This window comes from Ovis aries, chromosome 1, assembly GCF_016772045.2.
Source record: "Ovis aries strain OAR_USU_Benz2616 breed Rambouillet chromosome 1, ARS-UI_Ramb_v3.0, whole genome shotgun sequence".
In the NCBI taxonomy this organism is placed as follows: domain Eukaryota; kingdom Metazoa; phylum Chordata; class Mammalia; order Artiodactyla; family Bovidae; genus Ovis; species Ovis aries.
Window position 1 is genome coordinate 63,595,585 of NC_056054.1, and position 23,848 is coordinate 63,619,432.

At 39.9% G+C, this 23,848-nt stretch overlaps 1 protein-coding gene across 1 annotated transcript in view; it reads left to right on the forward strand.

The window, feature by feature from the left end:
* Nucleotides 1-22,862, forward strand: part of LOC101115328 (calcium-activated chloride channel regulator 1) — a 36,630-nt gene extending 13,768 nt beyond the window's left edge. Inside the window, exons 6-14 of the mRNA XM_004002156.6 lie at nt 8,003-8,221; nt 8,707-8,934; nt 12,661-12,835; nt 14,646-14,752; nt 17,383-17,598; nt 18,665-18,926; nt 19,810-19,980; nt 21,338-21,571; nt 22,370-22,862. Of these exons, the coding sequence (XP_004002205.1) occupies nt 8,003-8,221; nt 8,707-8,934; nt 12,661-12,835; nt 14,646-14,752; nt 17,383-17,598; nt 18,665-18,926; nt 19,810-19,980; nt 21,338-21,571; nt 22,370-22,752 (1,995 nt within the window). The 3' untranslated portion in view covers nt 22,753-22,862. The remainder of the gene's footprint in view (nt 1-8,002; nt 8,222-8,706; nt 8,935-12,660; nt 12,836-14,645; nt 14,753-17,382; nt 17,599-18,664; nt 18,927-19,809; nt 19,981-21,337; nt 21,572-22,369) is intronic.
* The last annotated feature ends 986 nt before the right edge of the window (nt 22,863-23,848 follow it).

Sequence of the window (23,848 nt, forward strand, 5' to 3'; positions counted from 1 at the left end):
CCTCTCTCACTTTCATCAAGAGGCTCTTTAGTTCTTCTTCACTTTCTGCCATAAGGGTGGTGTCATCTGCATATCTAAGGTTATTGATATTTCTCCCAGCAATCTTGGTTCCAGCTTGTCCTTCTTCCAGCCCAGCATTTCTCATGATGTGCTCTGCATATAAGTTGAATAAGCAGGGTGACAATATACAGCCTTGACGTACTCCTTTTCCTATTTGGAACCAGTCTGTTGTTCCATGTCCAGTTCTAACTGTTGCTTCCTGACCTGCATATAGGTTTCTCAAGAGGCAGGTCAGGTGGTCTGGTATTCCCATCGCTTTCAGAATTTTCCACAGTTTATTGTGATCCACACAGTCAAAGGCTCTGGTATAGTCAATAAAGCAGAAATAGATGTTTTCTGGAACTCTCTTGCTTTTTCCATGATCCAGCGAATTTGGCAATTTGATCTCTGGTTCCTCTGCCTTTTCTAAAACTAGCTTGGACATCTGGAAGGTCACGGTTCACATATTGCTGAAGCCTGGCTAGGAGAATTTTGAGCATTACTTTACTAGCTGTGAGATGAGTGCAATTATGCAGTAGTTTGAGCATTCTTTGGCATTGCCTTTCTTTGGAATTGGAATGAAAACTGACCTTTTCCAGTCCTGTGGCCACTGCTGAGTTTTCCAACTTTGCTGGCATATTGAGTGAAGCACTTTCACAGCATCATCTTTTAGGATTTGAAATAGCTCAACTGGAATTCCATCACCTCCACTAGCTTTGTTCATAGTGATACTTCTTAATGCCCACTTGACTTCACGTTCCAGGATGTCTGGCTCTAGGTGAGTGATCACACCTTCCTGATTATCTTGGTCGTGAAGATCTTTTCTGTATAGTTCTTCTGTGTATTCTTGCCACCTCTTCTTAATATCTTCTGCTTCTGTTAGATCCCTACCATTTTTGTCCTTTATTGAGCCCAGGTTTGCATGAAATGTTCTCTTGATATCTCTAATTTTCTTGAAGAGATCTCTAGTCTTTCCTATTCTATTGTTTTCCTGTATTTCTTTGCATTGATCGCTGAGGAAGGCTTTCTTATCTCTCCTTGCTATTCTTTGGAACTCTGCATTCAAATGGGTATATCTTTCCTTTTCTCCTTTGCTTTTCGCTTCTGTTCTTTCACAGCTATTTGTAAGGCCTCCTCAGACAGCCATTTCGCGTTTTTGTATTTCTTTGTCTTGGGGATGGTTGATCCCTATCTTCTGTACAATGTCATGAACCTCCGAACATAGTTCATCAGGCACTCTGTCTATCAGATCTAGTCCCTTTAATCTATTTCATGTCAAGTGAAGAGCGAGCAGCTTTTCTCTATTGGACAAAACAGGAGAACATAATCAGGAATAAAGTCCTATCTTTCCCAGACCCCTTGCTTAGCTTTGTGTTTTTTTGTTATGTTGTTGTTGTTGTGTTTTGTTTTGTTTTGTTTTGTTTTTTTGCTTCTCCATCTTCTTTCTTCCACTAGCTTTTAGTTTAATGGCTTAAAACTACTTCAAATATTCTTAAAGACAGACAAACACAAGAGTTAGTTATATAAGAAATTCATGCGGGGGATCAGGTACTTTTTTGTGTGAGTAATAAGGACATGATCAGTAGCCTTTAACTTTCAGAGATCTTTCAGCCTGCATATTTGTTTTTGGTTGTTAACTAAAATTTTCTATCTTTTTAAGAATGTTGGTGCCATTAGGGAGTTTGTACATAATTTTAATAGCTTTAAATAGTTTTAAAATACAGATCTTTCTCCATCCCATTGTAAGTTGAAAATGCATTTAATATACCTCACCTACTGAACATCTTAACTTAGCCCAGCCTGCCTCATGCATCCTCAGAACATTTACATTAGTTTTGGGCAAAACCATCTACCATGAAGTCTGTGGTATAATAAGGTGTTGAATATGTCCTATAATTTATTGAATACTGTACAGAAGTAAAAAGACAGAATGGTTGTAAGCACATTACTTATTTGCCCTCACAAACATCTGGTTCACTAGAAGCTTCATAGAGCCCAATGCCACTAGCCATCATCACCAGAGAGTATCATACTGCATGCCACAACCCAGGAAAAGATCAAAATTCAAAATTTGAGGTATGGTTTCTACTGAACGTGTATTGCTTTTGCACCATCAGTTCAGTTCAGTTCAGTCGCTCAGTCGTGTCCAACTCTTTGCAACCCCATGAATCGCAGCACGCCAGGCCTCCCTGTTCATCACCATCTCCCGGAGATCACTCAGACTCATGCCCATTGAGTCCATGATGCCATCTAGCCATCTCATCCTCTGTCGTCCCCTTCTCTTCCTACCCCCAATCCCTCCCAGCATCAGAGTCGTTCCCAATGAGTCAACTCTTTGCATGAGGTGGCCAAAACACTGGAGTTTCAGCTTTAGCATCATTCCTTCCAAAGAAATCCCAGGGCTGATCTCCTTCAGAATGGACTGGTTGGATCTCCTTGCAGTCTAAGGGACTCTCAAGAGTCTTCTCCAACACCACAGTTCAAAAGCATCAATTCTTCGGTGCTCAGCCTTCCTCACAGTCCAAATCTCACATCCATACATGACCACAGAAAAAGCCATAGCCTTGACTAGATGGACCTTAGGGCAAAGTAATGTCTCTGCTTTTGAATATGCTATCTAGGTTGGTCATAACTTTTCTTCCAAGGAGTAAGCATCTTTTAATTTCATGGCTGCAATCACGATCTGCAGTGATTTTGGAGCCCCAAAAAATAAAGTCTGACACTGTTTCCACTGTTTCTCCATCTATTTGCCATGAAGTGATGGGACTGGATGCCATGATCTTCGTTTTCTGAATGTTGAGCTTTAAGCCAACTTTTTCATTCTTCTCTTTCACTTTCATCAAGAGGCTTTTTAGCTCCTCTTCACTTTCTACCATAAGGGTGGTGTCATCTGCATATCTGAGGTGATTGATATTTCTCCCAGCAATCTTGATTCCAGCTTGTGTTTCTTCCAGTCCAGCATTTCTCATGATGTACTCTGCATATAAGTTGAATAAGCAGGGTGACAATATACAGCCTTGACGTACTCGTTTTCCTATTTGGAAACAGTCTGTTGTTCCATGTCCAGTGCTAACTGTTGCTTCCTAACCTGCATACAGATTTCTCAAGAGGCAGGTCAGGTGGTTTGGTATTCCCATCTCTCTCAGAATTTTCCATAGTTTATTGTGATCCACACAGTCAAAGGCTTTTGCATAGTCAATAAAGCAGAAATAGATGTTTTCTGGAACCCTCTTGCTTTTTCCATGATCCAGCAGATGTTGGCAATTTGATTTCTGGTCCTCTGCCTTTTCTAAAACCAGCTTGAACATCAGGGAGTTCATGGTTCAAGTATTGCTGAAGCCTGGCTTGGAGAATTCTGAGCATTACTTTACTAGCGTGTGAGATGAGTGCAATTGTGTGGTAGTTTGAGCATTCTTTGGCATTGCCTTTCTTTGAGATTGGAATGAAAACTGACCTTTTCCATTCCTGTGGCCCCTGTTGAGTTTTCCAACTTTGCTGGCATATTGAGTGCAGCACTTTCACAGCATCATCTTTCAGGATTTGAAATAGCTCAACTGGAATTCCATCACCTCCATTGGATTTGTTCATAGTGATGCTTTCTAAGGCCCACTTGACTTCACATTCCAGAATGTCTGGCTCTAGATGAGTGATCACACCATCGTGATTATCTGGGTCATGAAGATCTTTTTTGTACAGTTCTTCTGTGTATTCTTGCCACCTCCTCTTAATATCTTCTGCTTCTGTTAGGTCCATATCATTTCTGTCCTTTATCGAGCCATAATAAAGTCCAAAAATTGTAAGTTTACAATGTAATTGTGAGTCAGTGATCATCTGCATTTCTTTTTTTTTAAATTTTACTTTATTTTACTTTACAATACTGTATTGGTTTTGCCATACATTGACATGAATCCACACGGGTGTACATGAGTTCCCAAACATGAACCCCCCCTCCTATCTCCCACCCCATATCATCTCTTTGGATCATCCCCGTGCACCAGCCCCAAGCATCCTGTATCCTGCATCAAACATAGACTGGTGATTCGTTTCTTACATGATAGTATACATGTTTCAATGCCATTCTCCCAAATCATCCCACCCTCTCCCTCTCCCTCAGAGTCCAAAAGTCCGCTCTACATATCTGTGTCTCTTTTGCTGTCTCGCATACAGGGTCATCATTACCATCTTTCTAAATTCCATATATATGTGTTAGTATACTGTATTGGTGTTTTTCTTTCTGGCTTACTTCACTCTGTATAATCGGCTCCAGTTTCATCCATCTCATCAGAACTGATTCAAATGTATTCTTTTTAACGGCTGAGTAATACTCCATTGTGTATATGTACCACAGCTTTCTTATCCATTCATCTGCTGGTGGACATCTAGGTTGTTTCCATGTCCTGGCTATTATAAACAATGCTGCGATGAACATTGGGGTACACATGTCTCTTTCTATTCTGGTTTCCTCGGTGTATACGCCCAGCAGTGCGATTGCTGGGTCATAAGGCAGTTCTATTTGCAATTTTTTAAGGAATCTCCACACTGTTCTCCATAGTGGCTGTACTAGTTTGCATTCCCACCAACAGTGTAGGAGGGTTCCCTTTTCTCCACACCCTCTCCAGCATTTATTGCTTGCAGACTTTTGGATCACAGCCATTCTGACTGGTGTGAAGTGGTACCTCATTGTGGTCTTGATTTGCATTTCTCTAATAATGAGTGATGTTGAGCATCTTTTCATGTATTTGTTAGCCATCTGTATGTCTTCTTTGGAGAAATGTCTATTTAGTTCTTTGGCCCAGTTTTTTTTTAATTTTTAGAAAATTTTATTTTATTCAAGTATAGCTGATTTACCCTGTGGTGTTAATCACATTGTGATTCAGTTCTATGTCTCTATATTCTATTTTTTTTTATTTTTTTATTTTTTTAATTTTAAAATCTTTAATTCTTACATGCGTTCCCAAACATGAACCCCCCTCCCACCTCCCTCCCCATAACATCTCTGTGGGTCATCCCCATGCACCAGCCCCAAGCATGCTGTATCCTGCGTCAGACATAGACTGGTGATTCAATTCTTACATGATAGTATACATGTTAGAATGCCATTTTGGCCCATTTTTTTATTAAGTCGTCTATTTTTCTGGAATTGAGCTGCATCCGTTGCTTATATATTTTTGACATTAGTTGTTTGTCAGTTGCTTCATTTGCTATTATTTTCTCCCATTCAGAGGGCTGTCTTTTCACCTTGCTCATATTTTCCTTTGTTGTGCAGAAGCTTTTAATTTTAATTAGGTCCCATTTGTTTATTTTTGCTTTTATTTCCAGAATTCTGGGAGGTGGGTCATAGAGGATCCTGCTGTGATTTATGTCAGAGAGTGTTTTGCCTATGTTCTCCTCTAGGAGTTTTATAGTTTCTGGTCTTACATTTAGATCTTTAACCCATTTTGAGTTTATTTTTGTATGTGGTGTTAGAAAGTGATCTAGTTTCATTCTTTAACAAGTGGTTGACCAGTTTTCCCAGCACCACTTGTTAAAGAGATTGTCTTTACTGCATTTCTTAATAATTTTTTAAATGACCAACTGGTCATAAACTTGACAAATTATCTTTATTAATGCCAAACATATACATCAGCTAATTTGCACAAACTAAGATAAATGCATCAGTTAAGTGACTTCAGTGCAGAATGCCTCTTATCTTCCCAGTCTTTTACACATAATTATGTTTTCTTTTTGGAATAAGAGTGTAGTAACTTGCAAGGGTCTATCTATAATAATAAAGTAAAAGTGAATGTTGCTCAGTCATGTCTGACTCTTTGTTATCCCATGGACTGTACAGTTCATGGAATTCTCCAGGTCAGAATACTGGAATGGGTAATCTTTCCCTTCTCCAGGGGATCTTCCCAACCAGGGATCGAACCCAAGTCCCCACATTGCAGGTGGATTCTTTACCAGCTGAGCCACAAGGGAAGCCTTAACAGAGATAAGTTTTTAAAATGTGGTTCACTAAGGCCATCCTTCAGTCTGGCTTTGTAGTTATTTCCAGGATAATTCAGAAACTTCCAAAGAGGGGACTAGATTGTTTTTAAATTAGTCACAGTTAAAGGTGATGCACAGTCAGGTTTGGGAGCCTCTGCTTGGGGTTTACAAAAAAGCATTTCAGATTCCCTTGCTAAAAATTAGCTATAATGATAACACAGAAAGTAAAACTGTTAGTTGCTCAGTTGTGTCTGACTCTGCAAATCCACGGACTGTAGCCCACCAGCCTCTTCTGTCCATGTAATTCTCTAGTCAAGAATACTGGAGTGGTTTGCCGTTTCCTACTCCAGGGATGGTCATATGGAAACACTACCGAAACCATCTGAAAAATACAAATAAAGAGAAAAATAAATGTTTTCCAGCTAATGATGACTTTTTACATTACTTGAATCCCAGATATTTAGGATTTTTAATTGAATATAAAACTGTAAAGTCACTGAGAGGAAGAATTAGTTTATACCTTTTTTGTGTACTAAGCCTCCTTTTTAAATCCCCCAAATAAGGAAATGGCAACCCACTCCATTACTCTTGCCTGGAAGAAAGGGGAAGACACAATCGTTTGTTGGCTGTGTTTGTATTGTCTATCGCCTGTGTTCTCCTGTAGTTGTTGCCTAGCAACTATTGCCATTCTGTAGATTTTAAAACACCGGCGACATACAGATTGGTAAATGTTATTAAAAACAACAACAACAAACTTAAATTGAGCTTTTATTGTGTATCAGATATAGGGCTAAGTTTTGAGGAAGCAAATTTAATGAGACAGGGTTCTGTCATAGATTAATTTTCATCCATTCAGTAAGTACACTGTAATATCAAAGGGGCCTTGTTTCAATTTCTTATAGGGTACTGTGAGGTCACAAGGTTGAGTGGAAATTCTTTGTAGAAAGGGTATGAAATGAGAAAACAGTTTGAAAATAACTCTTGGGGCTGAAACATGAAGGTAGAGTTCACAAGGCAGACGACATAGGAAGAACTCCTCGACATAGTGGGAATGGTGAGCAGACACAGAGATATATAAACAGGCTGGCAACCTTGAGCACTTATAGGCTGCAATAGGGAAAATTAGAGCCTTAGGACACACAGCCTGCGTGAGGATAGACAGTGAAGTGAAGTAGTCTGGATTGTAGTGTGTGAGCAATGATGAGCTGCAAAAAGATATTAAGTACAGGAATAAGAAGGACTATGTCCCCGGTAGCTGCGGAGTAGAGCAGTATGGAAAAGTCAGATAGGAGACTCCAGTAGTTGAGGGAGGGACCATGAGGGCTTGAATGATGGACATTCCATTGGAGAAGGAAAAAAGGTGATGTACTAGAAAGAGAGTGAAATGTATGGATGGTGTTATTTTGAAGAGGAAAGAAGGAAGGAAAACCGTTTCCTGATTTAGGTGGCTGAATAGATAGTGGTGACATCAAGTTAGGAAATGCTTGGTGATGAAGAGGGGCAGAGTCAAAGGAAAGGTGATGTGTTCCGTTATGAACACCTGAGGCTGAGGATCCTGTGCGACATCCAACTGGATTTTGGAGAGAGCTGGAATGTTTGGTATTGAAAGTCGAAACACAAGGTATTTATAAATCACTCGGAAGTAAGAAAGTGAGCAGGAAGTGAAGGGAATGGAGAGAGAAAATGGTACCAGTGGAGAAATGTTGAGATATAGGTGGCTTGAGGATACTGGTGATTGCTTGCAATGGCAAATTTGAGAAATAGGAGGGAAGCTAAGGACAGGCAAATAGATTCTTAGAAGCACAAAGGGTCCAATGAGGTCAAAGACATGTTTTGAAATAGAAGCTCTGAATTTTCACTGTGATTTTCCCCAAGGTAGACTGAGAAGGAGGGCACACAAATGTAAATCTACATTTAAAATATTTTAATCAAATTATTAAATATTTTAACAAGTAATTTACTGTTATCTATATCATTTTACTGACAATTTTAGGTGGTTAAATTCTGTACAGAAAAAAATCACAATAAAGAAGCCCCAAACCAGCAAAACACAAAATGCAATCGCCGAAGCACATGGGAAGTGATCCAAGATTCAGAGGATTTTAAAACAACAACTCCTATGACAACACAGCCACCCAAGCCCACCTTCTCATTGCTGCAGATTGGACAAAGAATTGTGTGTTTAGTCCTTGATAAGTCTGGAAGCATGACGGTAAGTTCACGGGGTCTTGGTCTTCTGGATGCTCATCTCCTATTTCTATATGATATGATCTAGACCACGTCTTGGAACTGGCTGTGAATACACACAGCCCCAAAGGTCAGAACAGTTACATGCATAATATTTCCATCATAAAAGGCCACTTACGCTCTAAGATCTGATGAACTATATAGAATTAACCTTTCTTATGTTTTCCTGACAATATGTACATTTATAAAACTATTTCTAGCGCATTGAACTAATGAACTGAAGCCAAACCTGGATGTAGCTTTTAGAGTTATTTATACAAAAGCCCTGAAATTGTATCCAAATATACTACTAAATATAAAGGAGAAATTTTCCTCCATAGAAGGATGTGCCTTGAGTAAGCTTGTTATTTACTCTGCACTGAGGCAACTACCTCCAAATTCCCTCTGTTCTGTTGACAGTCTGCCAGTCCAAACCTAACCTGACTGCTTTTCTTCTGCTTTTCCATTTAGATTGGTAACCGCCTTAAACGACTGAATCAAGCAGGCAAACTCTTCCTTCTGCAGACGGTTGAGCAAGGGTCCTGGGTCGGGATAGTGACGTTTGACAGTGCTGCCTATGTACAAAGTGAACTTGTACAGATAAACAGTGCCACTGAAAGAGAAACACTCACCAAAACCTTACCCACAACAGCCTCAGGAGGAACATCCATCTGCTCTGGGCTTCAATCAGCATTCACTGTGAGACAAGTTCCCCTATCATAGTTTGCCGATGTTTACAATTTCTGTCTCCTAAGAAATTACCTTCTCCAGTATTTCTATGCATGCCTCGTGTCTAGCTGAATTAGACAACCAAGGGCAGAGCAAGGGTCCAGATGGTGCAGACACAGGCCCCCGAAACTATCGTTAACTAATTCATTCACACTTTTGTGTTTTTCTGCATCTGTGCATTCACGCTTTTCTGCTTCCATTTGAAACATTCCTGGTGTTACTTCTACATGCCGGACACTGCAACGTGCCAGGCATTAAGAGTACCATGAGGGCCAAACATGCCACACCTGCTGTCATGGAGCTTAAAATCTTACTGGGGGGAGATTCTTTAACCTCAAAGTCACATAAATAAGTGTATAATCATACACTAATGTATGCTATGATAAAAGGTATACAGGGATATAAAAGAATATCTTCTCTGAAGAAAAAAGTAAACTTACAGTTATGGTTAAATATTGAAGTAGCTTAACAGTCCAAACTATTGGGTATATAAGACCTCTTTTTGGGCAAGCAAATGGTTTAAGTTTGAAATAGGAGGGCTTAGGAACTGCGAGTCTAACTGTATTAGGGATGTATCCAAAGATCCCATCTGATCATCCAATCATGTCACCCCTCTACTTAGGTCTCAATTTCTCCCCATTTTCAACAAAGCTAAGTAAAATTTCTCAATAAAATATTTAATTTATTTTATAATATAGCCCCTACCTACCTTTCCAGGCTTAAGTACCTGGGACTCTCTTCCAGATATTTATGCTTACGCAAATTAGTGTACCTGTCCTTTGCCAGCAGTTTCCATGCTTTTGCCCAGCCAGCTTCATATTTAATTTTTCATCCCTCCTCTGTATCTCTAATCATACTCTTCCTTCACATATCTATCACAGACACTATCTATTTCTTGACATCTTTCCTGATCCTTTCAACTGTATAGAGTTTCTCTTTCTGAATCCTATGAACTTGTTTTCTGCTTTTAAAAATATCTCAAGAGTTTTAGCTTTTCTGTCTTCTTTCCTGTCATGTCCCTTGCTCAAACAAAACTTGTTTCAAGATATGAATTATCTTTTAACTTCTGGCACAATATTTTTTATGTAGGAGGTTCTCAATAAATAAAATTAAATTAAGCTATTTGATTATATCAGATGCTTAAGTAATCCAAACATAAATTATGATACTCTATATCTATTAGAGGCTATTTAGTCCCATGAAATAAGTAATAGGAGGCTGAGAGAAGCTGGCTGGTCTAAGGTCTCAGAATCTCTGCAGTGTCTTGGGAAAGTCTACCCTCTGCCTGCTTGGGGCACAACACATCAATGGGGCTATTCCCGATTTCCAAGCAGCAGCAGGAATATTTAGTTTTCAGCTCACATGTTTCATGTTGACAGTGGAGTCAAGCATTCCCTCATATGCAGTCTGACCCTCTGACCCTTCTATTCCACTTTGAAGATCAGTTCCCTAGAAGTGGATTTTATAGCATACACAGTCAGCTTCAAAACCCTTCTCCAGATGCCTTTGTGCACCTGGGTTCTCTTGCCTCCGCCACTCACCCACACACTTTGGTTAAAGAAGCAAGTAAGGGAGGGAAACTGACACTGAAATCACTGACCTGTCTACAGAACTCATGGTATACAAAACTCGAGGGGAAATGATTAATACCAGACAGCCTGATGGTGAAGAGGGAACTTCTGGTTCTGCATTTCCCACTGCAGTGGGTGAGAGTATGTGAGGCACACAATTGGAATTTAGATGCTCCTCCTGCCCTGCAGAGCCCAGGTATGGGGTTGGAGGAGCTTGTGTATGACCACAGGGTAATGAGGCAAAGGGCCTTGGATCCTTCCCTGTCTCAAGTTCCCTGCTGGCCCCTGGTGAGGACCCTGGTCAGGTATGGCAGTGCTATCTGTTGAGCTGGGGCCACTGGACTTTACTTGTTTTCTTAGTTTGATCAGTGCCCATTGGTTTTCCACCAGCTGACTCACCACACTCTGGCTCTCAATGCTGGAGCACAGCCCTGAGCACCCCATGTCCTGCATCTAGCCCTTGGGAGGTTGCACGCCCCTTAGCTTCTAGAACAAGATAAATTGTCCTCTTGCCTGCCAATTCTCAAGTCAGCTGATTTCCATTTCCCCTATGGATACTTGCAGACTTCTGCATGTCCCTGACACACAGCAATGATAGGGAGTGGGACAAGGGAATCCAAATTGAGCCATTCCTCTGGCCTCTCAGGGGCTTCTCTGGTGGCTCAGATAGTTAGGAATCTGCCTGCAATGCAGGAGACCTTGGTTCAATCCCTGGGTTGTAAAGATCCCTAGGAGAAGGAAATGCCAACCCACTCCAGTATACTTGCCTGGAGAATCCCATGGACAGAGCAGCCTGGTGGGCTGCAGTCCATAGAGTCAAAAGAGTCAAACATGACTGAGTGAGCCCTGCAGCTTGGTCAGACTGGGCTCCTGGGCTCCTGGGCTCCAGGCTTCCTCATATGACAGCAATCAGAGTTCTGCCTTCATCCTTTGTGGAGCAGCCCCCTCTCATAAGGAGTGGGGCAGAAGTCTCCTCTGCTTTCAGCTTCTCTTCTAACCTACATCAAGTTTCTTCCCTTTCTGAGAGTCTGGTCCAGAGATTGGAGTTACTTAGAATTACTTGTTTCCTCTACGTCTGAGTCTCCCTTCCTCTTTTTAAGGGAAGGTGAACTCTTGCCTTCCTCTTCATAAACATTATGATTTTTATCTGATTTTCCTTCTTATCCAATATTGGCACAAGGTGTAACTTTTCTATAGCACATAAAAAACATAATCTGTGTCCACCAGGAATAGTTGAGACATAGGTGTCATAAGACAATTAGGAACTAGGGACTAATAAGAGCAAAATGTTTTGCTTTCATCAAAGGGGATATTAAAAATTTTAGTAATTCATGTGAACTGCTGCTACTGCTAAGTTGCTTCAGTCGTGTCCGACTCTGTGCGACCCCATAGACGGCAGCCCACCAGGCTCCCCCGTCCCTGGGATCCTCCAGGCAAGAACACTGGAGTGGGTTGCCATTTCTTTCTCCGATGCATGAAACTGAAAAGTGAAAGTGAAGTCACTCAGTCATGTCCAACTCTTAGCAACCCCATGGGCTGCAGCCTACCAGGCTCCTCCATCCATGGGATTTTCCAGGCAAGAGTACTGGAGTGGGGTGCCATTGCCTTCTCCACATGTGACCTGAGAACTGGTCAATCAGAACCAAGACCAGCCATGAACAGCTGGGATGGTAAGACTGCTGAATACCAGGCAAGCTAAAATCTTCCATGAGTCTAATATGATAATAGTAATATATTAGTCCCCATTATTATCCCTATTAAATGAGGATGGTTTCTGAAGTTAACTTGGAACCTCTGAAAGCCTGTCAAGGAGACATCATGTGAAGGAAACTAGAAGACCCTTCTTTTCTGAATCCCTAGAGCTGTCCATCCCTGGGACTGACCTGTATCCCACCTTACTGAGCCTTCTCTGCAACAGGCTAACCAAGGGAAAAAAGCATTGTCAAGTTCCATGAATCTTGCTGATTTATAATTGTATCACTGCAAGACAGAGAGATATTTGACCATTCCCAGACACTTTTGTTTATTCCCTCTAGAATTTCTCTTCTCGTTCCCTTTAATTGCAGTTTTCCCAATACTTTGGCTACCCTGAGTGTGACAACTCATGCCTGAATTATGTCTTTAGGTGATTAAGAAGAAATATCCAACAGATGGAGCTGAAATCGTCTTACTGACCGATGGGGAGGACAACACTATAAGTGCATGCTTTGATGAGGTGAAACAAAGCGGAGCCATCATCCACACAGTTGCCCTGGGGCCATCTGCAGCGCAGGAACTAGAGGAGATGTCGAAAATGACAGGTGAAGGGTGACCTGCAGAGTCCCGCTGCATCTTCTCTCCCACTGGACTTTGAGCTCCAGGGCACTGGGCAGTAGGGGAAGGGTAGAGCGAGGAGATATGGGATTATCCTACTGACCAATCAGCTGCCCTTTCCCCCAAATGACTTTAGAACTGGCTCCATTCATTTATTCTAATGCCTTGTTTCTAGGATTAGGGCAGTCTGGAGAAGATGGGACCAGCACACCACGCACGACTCTCTTCCCAGACACCTTATAAAGATTGGAAAGAATCTACTAGGTTAACTAGGAGCTATTCACTTCCAGTTGGCAGCTGACCAAGAGACCCTGAGGAGACAGAGGACAAGCCACTAACTATATAATACATGATACAAGTGCTGTGTTAGTAATAGAGGGTACAGTGAGCACAAAGAAGGGAGCCTAGACTTCATCTGGGGAAGAAGTGTACAGGAAGGTGACATCTGAACTGGGACTTGAACAAGAATTAGCAGGGGAAAACAAAGTGCCTGCTGAACCACACAGAAGGTCACTCTGAAAATATAGAATGTAATGCAGTTTCGTTGTAAAACATTCAGATACTGTGCTTCACCTTCCATATGCACATGCTTAAAATAGATCCCACCTGAACTATTCTTCAGCAGAGTGGGTTTTTATTACTTTAAATTTGTTTAACCTAGGGTCAGAATTATGGATATCACTTGCTGAGTTGTCCTCTGAGCCAGCTAAAACAACAGACTGTTTGCTTCTAACAGTGTTTGTCTTATGCTGGGATTCCTAGAAGCAGAGCCTGAGCAAGGGATTTGGGCGCATGTGATTTACAGAGGGAGAGCTCTCAGGTGAAAGGGGCGGTAGGGACCGAGATCAGGCAGGGGAGGAAGCTAAGCACAGATGTGAATTAGGAGGCCAGCTGAAGCCTGACCTCACAGGAGGCTCTGGATCTAGAACTGCAAAACAGATTTTGTCCAGTCTTCAAAGACAGACCATTGTACCACTGTGTCCATCAGTCAGTGGTTAAAAAACGTCAGGGCAGGGCAGGGGTGAGTGGGGCATGCTGTTCTTTAGCTAGGGTGGCCCCATTTTGTAAGGCAATTTTCTGAAAAGGAGGCAGCTATATGCTGTTTGGCTAACACTCAGAGCTGCTGGGAAGAGATGCATTAGTCTAGATAAGGGGACCTGGGTGATCTGGGTGAGGCACCAACAGGATGACCAAAACACTCTCCTCAGATTTTAGATGTCACTAAGAGTTTAAAAGTGCCTTAACATCAACTATCTTAGTTACACCTGTTCAAAATAGGTGTAGACTACATGGCTGGTATATCATCTCGTGTTTACTACGTATAACACTTTTCTATAACCATCACTTGTCAGTTATTTCTTGCTGCTGTAACATACACATTTTTTTCCGGTTTAAGAGAAAATTTGAAAGTCAAGCTCGCTAAGATCATGTGTAAAATAAGAATAAATCAATACACTTGCAGTGAGGCTTAATGGCTTGTATGAAAGTGCATGACCTTTAAAACACAAGATTTATATTACTAGTTTTGATCTATTGGAGATTCTTAACTGCTTTGCAGAGGGCTGAAGCAGCCAAATGATGATGCTGCTGAAGGATTTGTTTAGTAGGATTAAAATATATTTAATAGTATCAGCTTCTGAGTTAATCTGGATACCTATTTAATGTTAATCTATTAATATTAATGCTTTAATAGCACAAAAGAGTAAGTATTTTGTGTATTTTATCTTAACAATTGCTAAAATGTTGCAAATATTTGTTTTCTAGAAAATAACTTCAGATAACATAATTGCATTCTAGGAGGTTTGCAGACATATGCTTCAGATCAGGTTCAGAACAATGGCCTCATGGATGCTTTCGCGGCCCTTTCATCAGGAAACAAAGCTGTCTCCCAGCACTCCATTCAGGTCAGAGTTCCTCCTCAGTTTTTCATGTTTGTTAAAAACCATAGCCAAGATAGGGAATTTCATGGTTATGAGTTTTAAGTTCCACATTCCTCTAGTAATGAATTAAAATAGAAGCTTCAGCCTGATATTAGCCATTATTTCTAAAATGCAACAGTATTCCTTTAAACAAGGCAATCAGTGCTTCTAATTTGGAAACATTACTAAGTGACTTACTCTTAGAAACCATCAACATAAAATGTAATGGGTCCAAGAATTCTTTTTTAACATATGTTAACAAGCACCCATAGCAATATAATTGGCCCAGAATTGTCTTCAGAGTAGATCATCTCAATATAAATTATCTGGAACAACTGTTCAGGGATAACTTGGTCTTTTTTTCCATTACCTCAACTCCCTGATATTTGTCAAGATTTTCCTATAAAGAGTGGAAAGTGATTTGTACTGTGAAGAGCCCATGTCGTCAGTCCAGACACCTGGATCCTGTTCCTGGATCTGCCATTGACTGTGACCATGGGCAAAGAACTTCACCTCTCTGGACTTAAGTGCTCAGCCAGACATGAACCAGAAAACTTCTGCGGTCCCTTCTGGTTCTAGAATTTCAAGAAAACAGAATTTTCTTTCAAAAGTCTTGGGACAATAAAAACTGGACAAATATGTTAAGTGCTCTTTCCTAATGGCTATAAAAATTATTCATGTGAATCTTTAAACCAGAGAGAGTGAACAATCAGCACCACACCTGTGTGAGTTGTAACTTTTATTGTGAATGAAAGTAAAAATAATGTAAATCAAAGCCAAATAATGACCTATTCTACATTACAGGGAATTCTAATCAATATTCTGTAATGGCCTATGTGGGAAAAGAATCTATAGGTGCTTCTCTGGTGGCTCAGTGGCAAAGAATCTGTCTGCAATACAGGAAACATGAATTCAATCCCTGGGTTAGTAAGAACCCCTGGAGAAGTAAATGGCAACCCATTCTAGTATTCTTACCTGGAAAATGCCACGGACAGAGGAGCCTGGAGGGTTATAGTCCATGGGGTCACAACAGAATTAGGAACTAAACACAGCATAGGTGTATGTGTAACTGATTCACTTTGCTGTATTCCTGAAACTAACACAACACTCTGAATCAACTATACTCCAATAAAAAATTTTTTAAAGCCAAATAATGTCAGATTTCAAAACAATAGGCTTTTTAGTTTATCAGTGTAGCATTTATTCAGTCAAAGAATATAGCAGTTACACTCATTTACTAGTTCAGATTTAGAATATTAAACCCAACAGCCTGATTTGAACACAGGAGGAGTGTGTCTTAGAAAAGTAATTAAACTGATTAATGGGCAAGTTCACAGTCAGGCAGTTTCTGCCCATTATTTTTATATTTAAGAAACCTAAAAGGGAGGGAGATTGAGACATGAGTAGGACTCATTTCCCTACCTGTCATAAGAACAACATCTAAGGGCTCCTTGCTTTCTTCACGTCTTAGATCATAATCTATTTTCAAAACTAGAAAGTTGGGCTCAATGACGAGACCATCCTATCTTCTAACAGATATTTGTTTAAAGACCATAAATAATTAACTAGGAGATAATCCTGAAAAATCATACTTTGTACAAAGTCTGGTTAGCCCTTCCCTACTTCAACCCTGCTCTACTGCTCCTTCATTCTTCTCCAGATAACAAATCAGCCTTGGGCATTGACTTCTTTCACTTACCTTCACAGGGACTGCAATAATAATTGACCTAGGACTTAGTTATTTGCAAGTCAAACAATCCAGATGTGGGTTGAAATAAGTCCTAGTTAGTCCCCTTAAGGGTTTAAGTCCAGTAATAAGATGAGATGTACAGTATGCTGGTAGGTATCAAGCAAAACACACTGCGAGGACATCAAAGGATTGATGGAAACAAGATCCACTCACAGATTAGAGAATGAAACTAGGGTTTCTGGGGAAGGATGGGAGGAGGGATAGTTAGAGAGTTTGGGATTGACATATACACACTGCTATATTTAAAATGAACCTACTGTATAGCACATGGAACTCTGTTCCATGTTATGTGGCAACCTGGATGGGAGGGGAGTTTGGGGGAGAATGGATACATGTGTATGTATGGCTGAGTCCCTTCATTGTTCACCTGAAACTATCACACCATTGTTCGTTAACTGGCTATACCCCAATACAAAATTGAAAGTTTTCCAAAAAAAAGATACTGTGGGAGATCAAAGGAGGGACAGATTATTCTTTGCTGGTGAGATGGACATCAAGTGACTTTGAAATTGAATTTTGAAGGGTAGGTAAGGCTTAGACAAATGGAGATGAATGTATAGATTTCCAGGAAAAGCAGAGATTGTGGTAGTCAGAGAGTCAGAGATTCACGAAGATCATAAGAGGAAGTGGTCTTGTTTGGGTGTCAGAATCAATATTATGGAAGCTAAGGCTGGAAAAGTCATTCATGACTGGGTCATTAAAAAAAAGAATTGGATCATAATAGGTACTAAACATCAAACCAAGTTCTTAGGTACCACTGAAGTCTTTTTAATGGCGTGACTAATAGTTGGAGGCAAGATGGAAGCTATTATGTGATGGGAGCTGTATTCTCCAGAGAGTAAAGAATTGTATACTTACTTTACAGCTTGAGAGTAGGGGATTAACCCTCCAGAACAGTCAGTGGATGAATGGCACAGTGACTGTGGACAGCACTGTGGGGAAAGACACTTTGTTTCTCATCACTTGGACAACTGATCTTCCCCAAATCCTTCTCTGGGATCCCAGTGGAAACAAACAAGATGGCTTTGTAGTAGATACAAACACCAAAATGGCCTACCTCCAAATCCCAGACATTGCCAAGGTATGAGCTCATCTTTTTTCCTTCTCACAGTTTGATAAGATAAAATAAAATTTTTACAAAATAATCACAGCCTTTTAAATGATAGTGGTTGCTTTAAAAAAAAAAAAAAAGAGTGTTGAATGAAAGAAAACAAGGAAAAAACTCCATTCAGTGGAAATCACTCAGTGTGACAACAAGTCACTTCAGTTCAGTTGTTCAGTTGTGTCTGACTCTTTGCAACCCATGGACTGCAACATGTGAGGCTTCCCTGTCCATCACCAACTCCTGGAGCTTACTCAAACTCATGTCTATCAAGTCAGTGATGCCATCCAACCATCTCATCCTCTGTCATCCCCTTCTCCTCCTGCCTCAGTCTTTCCCAGCATCAGGGTCTTTTCCAATGAATCAGTTCTTCACATCAGGTGGACAAAGTATTGGAGTTTCAGCCTCAACATCAGTCTTTCCAATGAATATTCAGGACTGATTTCCTTTATAATGGACTGGTTGGATCTCCTTGTAGACCTAGGGCCTCTCAAGAGTCTTTTCCAACACCATAGTTCAAAAGTATCAATTCTTTGGCATGCAGCTTTCTTTATAGTCCAACTTTAACACCCATACATGACCACTGGAAAAACCATAGCCTTAACTAGTTGGACCTTTGTTGGCAAAGTAATGCCTCTGCTTTTTAATATGCTGTCTAGGTTGGTCATAGCTTTAGTCAAGAAAAAGGAAATCGGCAATATTTTCTCCAGGTATTAAAAGGAGAACCTTCAAATTACACAGCAGCTGATACTTTGGCCTAATGAAAACTATTTCCTCTATTGCTCCTGCTCTTGAGAAACCAATGCTATGATAAGGACACGACTTTCAAACCTCATTTTTCCCAACTAGAATTTTCTTGGCAGTAAGAACCATGTGATTAGTCCAAACATACCAAAGTTTCCCTTGACTAAGAGAATATAAAAAACCTTCTTAGATCTATTTGTACTGTACATATATCAGATGAGCTCTTCCTATAGTTGGCACTGAAGTCAGGTCTGTCACTGAAATTTATTAACTGGAAACGTCTCCATTTTTTTTTGGCTAGATTGGCATTTGGAAATACAGCCTACAAGCAAGCTCCCAAACCCTGACTTTGACTGTCACCTCCCGTGCATCAAGTGCTACTTTGCCTCCAGTTACAGTGACCTCTAAAGTGAACAAAGACACAGGCAAATTCCCTAGCCCTATGGTAGTTTATGTAAAGATTCACCAAGGAACCAAGCCAATTCTCAGGGCCAAGGTCACAGCCCTGATAGAATCAGTGGATGGGAAAACAGCTACCTTGGAATTACTGGACAACGGAGCAGGTAACCACCCCAGGAACTGGACACGTTTTTCTTTTCCAGGAAACAACCAAGCAACAGCAGGAGGGCATAATGCGGTGAGGAGTCCAACACTGAGGTTGTGGTTGGGAGAGCTCTCTGCCTCCCTACATCTCCTATATTTTAAAATGTTGGGAAACATGAGAAGGGCTTGCCTTTAGCTTCTATAAAGTGCAAAAAAGTTGTCAGTGGGCATTCCAACCCTCTCAGAAAAGGAAAGGAGGAAAATTAATAGCTATTTTGTGTTAGGAGTTTGTGATAGATGGATAGATAGATCGATCTTCATTTCTTATCTTCACCACACATTTCTGAGGTATTATGATCCCTACATTACAGATGAAGAAAGAGGCTTTAACATTTGGAAAGCAGCAGAGATGGATGTATTGTTATATGTGATTCCCCTATCTATGTGAATTCTATATTATCTTGCCCAAAGTGAAAAGTCTATTATTTTTATATTTAAGAAGTCTAACAGGGTGAAGAAAAAGAAAATTCTACATTTATTTTAGAACTTGACTATTTACTATAAAACAAGTAACTTTATTAAAACAAATTCTGTAAATGAATTTTCTACTTAAACCTATCCTTGGTAAAAGTCATAAATTTTAAGAAAATAATCACACAACACTTTTTTTCTCACCAGTAACATACAGTAAATCAATTCAGTTCAACAGATACTTATTGAGTAGTTACTTTGTGCTATGTTGGATTTAACAGAGACACATGACTTGATCTCTGATTTCAAAAAGAAAGACAATTCAAGCGGACAAGATGTATGCATCTGAAATTACACACACACAAAGTGGTAAAAGAAGTATACCTCATCCTTAACTCAGTCAGATCTTAATTCCTTCATTTCTCTGTCAAGGTGCTGATGCTACTAAGGGTGATGGTATCTATTCAAGATATTTTACAGCTTATGATACAAATGGTAGATACAGTGTAAAAGTGTGGGCTTTGGGAGGAGTCAACACAGCCTCTCAGACGGTATCAGCCCAGCAGAATGGAGCCATGTACATACCTGGCTGGATTGAGAATGGTGAGTAATCTATAACAACATCCCAAGCTTGAGTTAAAGGCTTGGAGTCAAGGGAAAACCAAGACCAGAGGAGAGAATGGTGCAGAATTAAATCAGTTTCTCAACCTTGCCATTACTGACATTTTGGTCACATAATTCTTTATTGTGGAGGGCTGTCCTGTGCCTTGCAAGGTGTTTAGAAACACTTCCGGCCTCTATTTACTAGACATCAGAAGCAGCCCTCACAGACATGACAATCAAACATATGTCCAGACATCATTCACTGTTCTCTAGGCCAACAACATAGCACCTAGTTAAGCCATCGGATTGAGTATAGATTTTGACCGCCTTGGTTCAGTTCCAGCCTTCTACCAGATAAAGTATTTCAGGTACTCTCTTGAGCTTTGTCTGCCTCACTTGTAAAATAGGTAATAATAGTAAATACCTCATGGAATGGTTATGATGAATAAAGAAGAAAATGCATCTAAATAAGCTATTGCTGGTAAACAAGAACCCCACTGATTGAACAGGTCAGGGATTTTTAGAATTTCAGGATGACTTTTATACAAATTTTCAGCAAGAATGTGAAGCGAATTGGAATTGCTACATTAACTAGATTTCCATGCATTCATTGAGAAAATCAAGTCTTTCAAAAGCACACAATTTTAGAACCCCCAACGTAAAACATTGTGTGAGAAACTACAATCTAATAAGAAAGATAAAACACAAATATGGAGAGGAAGAGAAAAATTCAAAGAATAAATAATCAAGGCAATTCTTGAATCCCAGCCAAATCCCAGGAAAGACAAGAAAACCTGCAGTATTACCTAGGTGGAAGAGACTGTTTGAGGAAGTCTGAGAAGGTTTAAAGCAGAGGTAGTATTTAAACTGATGGTGCGGCAGGTTAAGATTAGGATAAGGTAGTAGGATAGCAACAACATAGGATAAGGTGGGAGGTGGAAGGGAGGTTCAAGAGGGAAGGAATTTATGTACACCTATGGCTGATTCATGTTGACATACAGCAGAAACCAACACAATATTGTAAAGCAATTATCCTCCAATTTAAAATTAAACACACACACACACACACACACACAAAATCAATTCCAGGACAAGTGTATTTATAAAAAACAAATTATGGAAGCTATTCCACTAAATATCTAGGAAATAAATATATGTGAGATAAAGAACTATGATTCTCTTTGCTTTTTCCCCTGTGATGTGACCTGATTTGCGAGCTTTACAACAAATAAAGTGAGTTTTGCGTGTTGGAAGAAAGAAGGGAAATGTAAGAAGAGGGCAACTCAATGACAAAACAGAGAGAAGTATAGCAATTTCATGGTGTTATCTGTCTTAACTGAGGGATTTTTAAATGCAGGTGAAGTAAAATGGAATCCACCAAGACCTGACATTAACAAGGATCAAGGCAAGCAAGTATGTTTCAGCAGAACGTCCTCGGGAGGTTCATTTGTGGCCACCGATGTTCCAAAGGCCCCCATACCTGATCTCTTTCCACCGTGTAAAATCACTGACCTGAAGGCAAAAATTCAAGGGGACGAACTCATTAATCTGACTTGGACAGCTCCTGGGGATGATTATGATCATGGAACAGGTAAGCTGAATGTGGTATGGACCCTGTAAAGGAGTTTAGCAGCCAAGCAGAGGGTGGGAGGCAGGCAGGTGTGCTGTGATGCATGTTGAGGGCAGAAGGCAGGAGGGACCTGGGATGTCCTCTGAAATGACAGTTTAAGACTTTAAAACATGAGAAGTTTGGAATCTGAACAACTGGCCTATATAGGTATAAGATATTTCAACCAGGAATAGGCAATCCTCAGTTTTTTTCTGAAATCTTGCCAAGCTGTGCTTTAATAGACCTCATTTTCAGTAATGTCTCTTGGGGAGAACTGGGAATAGAGCATAGATACTGTGGAGCAGAGCTGTCCTTTGGAAGAAACCTCAGATTTTTTCTCTCAAAGTATGGTCTGCGGATTGCAGCATGGGCATCCCATGAATGCTAGTTAGAAGTGCAGAACTGGGCCTACTGAGCCTGATCTGCATTTTAAGATCCCTGGATGATGTGTGTATACATTCAAGTTTGGGAAGCACAAATAATAAAATAATAAGCAGTGATTATCTCCTCTCTCAGTCAGATGCTATGACCAGAAATAATTACCTAGGCTTTAAGTCAAGCCTGATCCAGTTTTACATTTATCACTCCGTCAGAATACAAAAGGGCACAGGATATAAAAGTTAAACTGTAAAAAAAAAGATACTAGTGCTTATAAAAATGGACCATCAGTTTTATTTATTCATTGGTATGTTATAGGATGGAGATATTGTTTCTAACAAATTTTTTAAAACTTTGACTTGAGGATTACAAATCACATCCTTTTTTTAAATTATGTTTTAGCTGACAAGTACATCATTAGAATAAGCACAAATATTCTTGAGCTCAGAGACAAGTTCAATGAATCGCTTCAAGTGAACACTACTGATCTCATCCCAAAGGAGGCCAACTCAGAAGAAGTCTTTGTGTTTAAACCAGAAACCATCACTTTTACAAATGGCACGGATCTCTTCATTGCTATACAGGCTGTTGATAAGGTCAGCCTGAAGTCAGAAATCTCCAACATTGCACAAGTATCTTTGTTTATTCCCCCAGAGATTCCTCCAGAGAAACCAAGTCCTTCTCTTCCTTGTCCTGATATTAATATCAACAGCACCATTCCTGGTATTCACATTTTAAAAATTATGTGGAAGTGGCTAGGAGAATTACAAATTTCCTTGGGCTGAGTTTTCCTGAGATAAATCATTCATCCTTCTTTTGATTATAAAAATTTATAAAATGTATTTTAGATTTCCTGTATGAGGCAATTTAATGAAATAAAATACTAAAAACTGGATACACATGCATAAAAAGTATGTATTCAAATCCAAAAATTTAATCATTGCTCACTTATTATTTGAGTACAGAAAGAAGGGGCGCTTGCATCAATAAATGGAAATATGTTTAATTTGATTTGAGGAACTTTGCCAGTTATAAAAGAACATGTAATTACATTGAAATATGCCAGAAATGACCAACTAGGTCAAGCTATTTAAATATAAAAGGCATGTTCAATATTATATAGCAACATAAATGGGAAAAGAATTTGAAAATGAATGGGTACATGAATATGTATAACTGAATTACTTTACTGTACATCTGAAACTAACACATTGCTAATCATCTCTACTCCAAAACAAAATAAAAAGTTAAAAATAAATAAATAAATAAATATAAAATTCATGACTTGTTATAGAAGAGATTTGGACCAGCATTACCAGGATTATATATTCTTTTTCTCTAAATTTGGGCAAAGATGATGCATTTCAGAAAGAGATTGCATTGTAGCTTCCCTGGTGGTTCATCTGGTAAAGAATCCTCCTGCAACACAGGAGACCTCGGTTCAATCCCTGGGTTTGGAAGATCTCCTGGAGGAGGGAATGGCTACCCACTCCAGTATTCTGACCTGGAAAATTCCATGGACTGTATAGTCCATGGGGTTGCAAACAGCTGGACACGACTGAGCGACTTTCACTTTCACTTTGCACTGTGGAAGGAAATAACAGCACGGCAAAGGCTCCAGAGGCACAGAAATGTATGCAATATGCATGCAAATATGAGTCAAAGATGCCTAAAGCCACAGCGGTGGCACATACAGTAAAAAAGTAGGCTCAGGCCAGGTGCGAAGGACAGTGACTGAGAAGCATTCACTGTATACTTTGTGCCAAGTGTCCTACTAATGCCTTATATGCAGTATATTATGTAATGCAATTCAGTTCATTCAACAAATATTCATTAGCTGACCACTATATTCCAGGCTTATGCTAGGTCCTGAATACAAAC